Raw genomic sequence first — 8287 nt, forward strand, 5'->3', positions numbered from 1 at the left:
GGGAGGGGGAGAGAAGGAGGAGAGAGAGACAGACAGAGACAGAGAGAGAAATGTACTCCCTGAACTCCAGGAGCTCTTCGTTTGCCCCTGTGAGAGTCAATGCCCGCCCCACTTAGTCTGGGAGAGGTGGAGAATCTGAGTCTCTGGCCAATGGCTGCAGTGAAATCACATGGCCTGGGGGATCGCAGCTGTAGACAACCCAGTCACAGTGAGCTGTTCAGTGAGAGATCAAGGGAGTTGGAGACATACACCAAAGGACCTAATGAGAAGCACAGGGGACGAGGAAAAAATTGGAATTAAATTTGTGAAGTGTTAGTTGAATGGAGACAAAATAAAATGTAACAAGCATAGGAGGCTACAGAGAGGAAGTGATGGACTTAGGCTAAGATAGACGAATTCATATCAAACTATCCAACTTTGTAAAAGAAAGATGAGAACTCAGACACATAAAACAGTACTTTCCACACTGGAGAGCAACCCAGGCAACCTAGAATTGGTGGGCCAGTTTTCTACAAAAGGGAAATCCATTTAGATGCAGTGATCATCTCCAAAGATTCTCTCTCTCCTCTCTGTCTCTCTCTGTCTCTCTCTGTCTCTCTCTGTCTCTCTGTCTCTTTCTGTCTCTCTGTCTCTCTCTCTGCCTCTCTCTCTCCTCTCTGATTGGAAACTGAACCCAAAGCCTCACTCATACTAGGAGGCAAGAGCTCTATCATTACAATACATTACATTCCAATTCTGAGAAAATCCCTATGATCACTGCAGCATTTATCCCTGCCAGGACACTTAGAGACTAATCAGGAGGTGGTGGCTAATGATGCCACCCATTTCAAGTAGGTGGTGGGGAGGAAGGGGTGGGTTTTATTTTAGATATCAAAGCCACCAGCACTGGGAGGCCACGTCCCAGAAAAACAACAATTGTACAGCGGTGAGTGCAGGATACTGTATGACTCTGGACCTTGGAGGTTTTCCTCAACGCTAAACTGCTCTGTGGCAGAGAAACAAAGAATGCCATTGCTTAAATTTCATAAAATCACAAAGAAGTTAACCCCATAAGAAGAGTCTATGCTTGATTGTTGTTCCTCCCCACTCTTTGAATTTTTCACATCTCATTTAACATAATCTGAACTGTTCATCTGTGACATGTTAAGATAGTTATTACAAGCTTTAGTTGTGTTATAGTTTAGACTTCATTCTAAAAATATGAACAGTTTAAGTATCATATTTATAATTTTAGAGTATCCTGAATTAGTATATATACTGATGTGAAAGAAAAAAATATTTTTATTATCGCCTACTTGGTGATTGCTTTATACAATGAAATTTAATTATGATTCCAGACCTGAAATCTGTTTTATGGCTTTAAGTCCTATATGTCCTTCCTCAGCTCCCTCAATTACTGATAATAGCATCAAAGAGGAGCAAAAGGTTTGGAGAACTGTCAGAATAGCCTGGCCTGTGACTCTTACGCTCTGACCTGGCTGTTTTATAGTCACCTCATGAAGGGTTTTTTTTTTGCTTCATTTGTGAGTACCTGTTATGAGAAGACAAATTCACATCTGAAATGAAGTAGGCAAAATTGTTGCACAGGCTGGGACTGGTAAAATCATGCAGACCCCTGATCTGCAATCTGATGCTTGTCATGGTTGTCTTGAATTTATTAATGAAGTTATCTTTGAAGCTTTGTTCTGTTAGATGAGTCAAAGGGGCAATGGAATGTGAGCCGGATCCTTGAAACAATCACCTGTGGTCCTGCATGACACCAGGTCTTCTCCTCCCTAACCAGCTGCCTGCCACTTGCTTCTCCAGCCCATGCCAACGTGGGTCCCATTCCGTTTCCCTCACACACTGGCCACCTCGTGATCTCCTCACAACAATGCACATCTGCATGCAGGATGGAAAGTGGTGACAGGTTGCCTTCTGTGGTCTCAGGGCTGGGCAGAGTCTGGTGTTCCCAGCTCTGACTCTTGGAGCCACAGCAATTGCCAGTGCTGATTTATAGGGCCTGGACTTTCATGCCCTAACCCATTGGTCAGCTGCTTCCTGGTGTTGGGGTTGTGTCACAGCAGGGTTCCCTGTCTGCCTTTGGTTGAGATAGCAGCCTTGAAGGAAGGCAGATACCTACCTGGACCTTCTTGCTTCTAGGTCTGTGCACTTGGTTGAGTAGATGGAAGGAGGGGAACCTGGCAGTGAATGGCTACCTGCATGCCTACCTGCAGGGCAGGGCACAGAGTCACCTGTGCAGTCACTTCTGTACCAAAGAAAGTGGGACACTCTGTAGGATGTATCAGATATGTCAGGTTGTAGAGAGCATAAAAGAGGGAAATCTTCAGAAATACTGTAGTATCTCTAAATGCTATAAATCATTTAATGAAAATTTCCCTTTATATATTTGAAAAACTGCCCTTTCCTCTGTTGATTTTTATATTGTTCAGGGCCTTGCAAATATATAGGCAGAGAATGCTGGTCTAGGCTCTTCTAAAATAGTTGAATATATAGGATGGCTTGGATAGTTGGGCTGCTGGTTTCTACTCGTCTACTAAAAGGAGCAGTTAATGCTTGAATTCTTTTTCTTTTCCTTTTTCTTTTCTTATAACTTTTTTGTGTGTCTTTTGAGACAGGGTCTTGCTATGCAATTCAGGTTGGTCTTGAACTCATTTTGTAGCCCAGGCTGGTCTTGAACTCACAACAATCCTCCTGCCTTTACTCCACAGTGCTGGGATTACAGGTGTGTGCCACTATGCCCAGCAATAACTTTTTAATTTAATTTCTTTTTTTCCTTTTCTTTTTCTTTCTTTTTTAATCAATTTTGCATGCTTGTATCCAGTGGGCTAGACACTGATGTAAACACAACACTATGTAATATAACAACTATTGTTGAATTCCTATTATTTTATTTAGCAAAATTCTATATTATTTCTAATGTTTTAAGCAGTTTTTTTCTTTTTGAAAATATGAAAATTAAAATAGTTGAAATTAAATCTGGTTTTGGAAATCAGGTGTTTCTCCAAAACAGCAGAGCAAAGACAAACATGTTTTTTAGATGAACTTGTTAGTTATAATTATCAATATTATTTTCCTTTCCTGATTCACACCTTATACTGTTGGGACTTTTTATGAGGAGCGTAGACTGAATAAAGTTGATTGGCTTGCACACTAAAATGTCTTATGAGTTAGAAGCCTTCTAAAAAGTGACTTCTCAAATATATGAATGTCCTTTGCAAGAAAAAGCTTCACAGAGGTAAAGAATCAGGTATTAAATAATTTCTTCAGATTGTGCGACTACTCCTGGGTTCATGCAAATTCATAGATTTGTTTGGGGTTGGCTATGATCTTTAGGTGTAGTTATGTGACTTAAGACAAAGTTATTTCCTGAGTTTTAAATTTCTTTTATTTCTTCATAATTAAAACAGGAAAAGGCTATACTATGAGACAGCCTTGGAAAGCAGGTGCTCAGCCCTGCAGTTTGATGTCTTTATGATTATTGTCTCCAGCAGCCAAGGGCAAGACGCAGCAAGCATTCTGGAGGAGAGCCATGAGCAGCAATCTCTCCCAGCCCACTGGGCTGCTTTGCTATGAGAATGTCAGTGGGTCCTGCATTAGGACGCCCTACTCTGTGGGCTCCCAGGTGCTGCTCTATGCAGCCTTCGGCTCTGGGGCTGCGCTGGCTGTCTTTGGAAACCTCCTGGTGCTGATCTCAGTCCTCCACTTCAAGCAGCTGCATTCTCCAGCCAATTTCCTGATTGCCTCTCTGGCCTGCGCTGACTTCCTGGTGGGCGTCACTGTGATGCCCTTCAGCATGGTCAGGTCTGTGGAGAGCTGCTGGTACTTTGGAGCGGAGTTTTGCACCCTGCACAGCTGCTGTGATGCGGCGTTTTGCTACTCTTCTCTCTTCCACCTGTGCTTCATCTCCATGGACAGGTACATGGCTGTTACTGACCCCTTGGCCTATCCCACCAAGTTCACGGTGTCTGTGTCAGGCATTTGCATCGCTGTCTCCTGGATTCTGCCTATGATATACTTTGGTGCCATGATCTATACTGGTGTCAGTGATGATGGGATGGAAAGTTTGGTAAGTGCTCTCAGCTGTGTAGGCGGTTGTCAAATAGTTGTCAATCAAGATTGGGTTTTGATAGATTTTCTGTTATTCTTCATACCTACCCTTGTTATGATAATCCTTTATAGTAAGATCTTTTGGGTAGCCAAGCAACAAGCTATGAAACTTGAGAGTACTATGGGCAGTTCCTCAGAGACATCCTCAGAGAGTTACAAAGCCCGAGTAGCCAAGAGAGAGAGAAAAGCTGCCAAAACCCTGGGGGTCACGGTGGTAGCATTTACCATCTCCTGGTTACCATACACAATTGAGACATTAATTGATGCTTTTATGGGGTTCATCACGCCCACCTATATTTATGAGATTTGCTGTTGGTGTGCTTATTACAACTCAGCCATGAATCCACTGATTTATGCTTTGTTTTATCCTTGGTTTAGGAAAGCCATAAAAGTTATTGTAAGTGGGGAAATTTTAAAGGATAGCTCATCAACGACAAGGTTATTTTCTGAGTAATTGAGAGCACTAAGTGGACAAAATAAAGAATATTTTCAAAATGAGAAACTTATGTTGAACTTAAATATAAGACAAATACAACCTGTCAAAATTGGAGAAAAACTATGTATTAAATTAGCTTGAACCAAAGTTGTAAGAAAGTTAAAATGAAGTTATTGTGAAGATATTTACTACACTTCCAGTAAAGAATAAAACCCTTTACAGATATCTCTTGTGTCAGTGTTTTGTACATATACTTCCCACGTCCAATAGTTTCTTTCCAATGTTTTGACTTCTAAATCTAATTTTTGGATATGATATCTCCTATTGTTTTTTCCTTTATGCTTATCTCTGAGTTCTCTTGAAATGTTCTTTCTTTCTGTGTCTCCAGGATATTGTGTTAGTTTGCCAGGGCTTCTGGAACCAGATGCTTCTGGCTGGGTGGCTCAAACCACAGACTCATATTCTCAGAGTTTTAGACCTAGAAGTCCAGGAGAAGGGCTTCCTAGCTGTGGTGTCTTTTGAGACTCTAGCTTTGGCCTGCACGTGGGTTTTTTCTTTTTTCTCACATGGTCTTCCTTGGTGTCTGTCTGGGTCCTCATATTTTCTTAGCAGGACAGCAGTCACCTTTAATTAGGGTACACCCTGCCTATCCCATTTTACCTTATCTCTTTGAGAATGGCAGCACTGGGGTTAGGAGTTTCACACATGAGTTTTGGGTGACACAATTCAACCCCTAAGAGCCACAACCCAGTTGTGATGACGCTGCCTGCCAGGCTGATTATCTGGTGCTTATGTGAAGTTCCTTCCTCATGCTTCAACATCTGTGCCCCCCAGGATCATGGGGGCGGAAGTAAACACCTGTGCTAACAGCTGTGCAGGGTCTGAGTGACCACCACAGCCACTTGGCGAGCAGCAGCTCAGCCTTAGGAGTGCACTGGCAACTACAGAAGCTTTGCAGGTGGAGCAGTCTACCACGATGGGCACATATTTCAGTAGTTCAACTCCTGGTGATAATAACTTCCTTGCATTCTCACTTTGTCAATAACCACTGTGGCAGATGGTACTTAGAGGTTTGGTAAAGTCTACGGTGTTATCATTCAAGAGAAAACCAACACAGATATCACATCATGTTAATATTTCGTAAGCTCCAAATGCAATTAAAGATGTCACAGAGGACTTTCCAAAGCCTCATCAATACTAGGATTACTAATGTACTTTTGCTTTTGCTCTTGATGTAAATGCTCTCAACTTTCATTATTATCATAAATGATTTGCTCTTTGTAGAGGGCTTTCTATGCCCAGAACATTTGTATTTCAGTTTGCTAAGAAACTTCTTTCAGAAATGAATACATTTTGAATTTTACTAAATAACTTTTTCCTACGTTTCAACAGATGATTACAAAATTATGTTAGTCTATTAAATAATTAATTATATGAATTAGCTTTCCTCTTTTAAAGCCAAAATTTCACTCATTGTGTAGACTTCAATTATGCCTCTTTTTAATAAAATAAGCTTAAGATTTTCATATATTGTTTGTGACAACATCTTTTCAATTCCTTTTTCGTACAGTCCCTGTTCATTTTACAGCAAAGCCTAATCTGCCCTAACCAGTGTACTTAAGAGGACTTGCTCATAGATACAGTTTTTTCTCTTTATTCAAATTCACTCCTTGGACTTCAAAGACTGCACAGTTGTTTGGCTCTGGCATTTGGCTCTGTTTTCTTGAGGTGTTTGTCATTAACCTCTCAGCCAGCCTCAGGTATGTGCTGTAGTAACTAACTTGTGAACAGCAAACATTTACTTTGACAAAGAGGGCGATCTCAGAAATCAAGAACAGATAACAAGAGATGACAGATGAATTTCAAGGAGAAACATCATTTGTTAGACTACAAGGTGAGGCAGAGGTAGTTGGAGGTGGGCCGAGGATGTAGCTCAGTGAAATAAGTGCTTCCCTGGCAAGCACAAGGTCCTGAGTTGATCCCTGGTAACACACACACACACACACACACACACACACACACACACACACCATTAAATTAAATTTTAAAAAAGAAGTACTTGAAGTTAAATTCTTGTGAACTTAGAAAACTGCTTCTCAGTTCTATTAATAGCAACATTGATGCAGCATTTTTACTGAACAGGTCATTCCATCACAGGTTCAGAAATAAAAACTGAAATGGAGATGGGACAGATCATGGGGGAAAATCTGGTAACTAAAGTGTAGATATTCAATTTAGAGAATCTTCTCCCTTTCTGGGAAAAGAAAACTACTCTGGTGTGCGATTAGAAAAGGGCAGAACTTCTGCCCGTGCAAACAGCTCGTCCTTGCCGCAGCCCCTAGCTCTGCTTCCAGAACACAAACAGGTCCTGTGTGACAGCTCCCTGCTCTCCCGGGCCCTGCCTGGTTCTCGATGTGATGTTTGACTGTGGCACAGGGCTGGTTTTGTGGGGAAAACGGCATTTCAAGTACCTGCTTTCATCAACCAATGTCCTGCTTTCCTCCCTGGCTTGTGCCAGTTTCCTGGAGGGAGTGATCTGAGGCCCTTCAGCATGGGTGGGTCCAGGGTGAGCGGCTGGTACTTTGGAGCTGAATTTCGTACATTTCGTGACTATTGTGATGCAATCTTTGGCTACTCTTCTGCCTTCCACCTGTGCGTCCCCTCCACGGACTGGTGCCTGGCTGCTACCCACCCCCCCAGTCCATCCCACCAAGTTCACAGCATCCGTGTCAGGCTTTGGCTTTGGTGGCGCCTGGCCCCTACCCCTGTGGATGACAGTGTTGTGTTCTGCATAAGTGTCAGTGATGAAGAGCTGGAGGAATTAACCCATTTTTAACTGTATAAGAGATTGCCATCCTGTCATACATGTAATTTTTTGGTACATTTTATATTATATTTAACATCTATCATTCTGATAGTTTAAGAGTGAAATATTTCTAATAACTAGAAAATAGGCTAAAAGGATTAAAAGTATGGGAGTAATTGGTAGAATTATGATCAGGAATTAGAAAATGGGCAAGAGAGAAATGCAGCTAAAACCTAGCAGTAACAGTGGTAATATTTTTTATTTGATGCTTAGCATATGTAAGTGATTCATTCATTAATAATTTTGGGGGGGTTTCATAAAATCTGCCTGTTTATGCGACATTTTGTTGGTTGTCTACTATGCTTCTGCTCTAAATTCTTTGATTTATGTCTTATTTTATCCTTGTTTTAGGAGAGCAGTAAAACTTACTGTATTTAGCCAAGCACTAAAAGAAAGTTACTCAACCCTAATTTCATTGTAAGTCAGCCTAAATTTGAAACTGAACAATTTGTTGAGACCATGGGACTGTAGCACTATTATGACAGTTCTTATACAGTGCATGAATATGAAACACTAAACTGGACAGGAGAAATGGAACCTCAGTCACATAGCAAAACTTTTAGGGTAGTAGTTACTGATGAAATGACCATCTTGAGGAATTTGATAGAAAAGTATTTATTACATGATCACTGATGCAAAGTCTGCATTTCCAAATCTCTTCATTTTTCCAGTTCCTTTTTTGAAACTTTATTTCTCCATTCAAGATGATGCTTAACTTCAGCTCCTTTCAAATGTCCCATTTCCTTGTATCTCTACATGTCTTTTCCTCTGTCTTCCTGAGGGTAAGGTTTACCAGGCTATCATTTTCAGTAGCTGGTTTTCTGGGTCAAATTTTTTGGAGCTCTTAACAGAGACTCTGAGTCTTAAACATCAAT

At 41.2% G+C, this 8287-nt stretch overlaps 1 protein-coding gene across 1 annotated transcript; it reads left to right on the forward strand.

Annotated features, from left to right (window-relative positions):
• Positions 1–3532: 3532 nt before the first annotated feature.
• On the forward strand, positions 3533–4564 carry LOC101580997 (trace amine-associated receptor 8a-like). The gene has a single exon (XM_004630269.1). It carries the CDS (start codon positions 3533–3535, stop codon positions 4562–4564), a length of 1032 nt encoding a protein of 343 aa, XP_004630326.1.
• Positions 4565–8287: the final 3723 nt, after the last annotated feature.

The sequence above is a fragment of the Octodon degus genome, unplaced genomic scaffold, assembly GCF_000260255.1.
Source record: "Octodon degus isolate 3935 unplaced genomic scaffold, OctDeg1.0 scaffold00034, whole genome shotgun sequence".
Taxonomy (NCBI): Eukaryota; Metazoa; Chordata; class Mammalia; order Rodentia; family Octodontidae; genus Octodon; species Octodon degus.

Coding starts and splice junctions, on each gene's coding strand:
- LOC101580997 (XM_004630269.1), top strand. CDS start 3,533: ATGAGCAGCAATCTCTCCCAGCCCACTGGGCTGCTTTGCTATGAGAAT.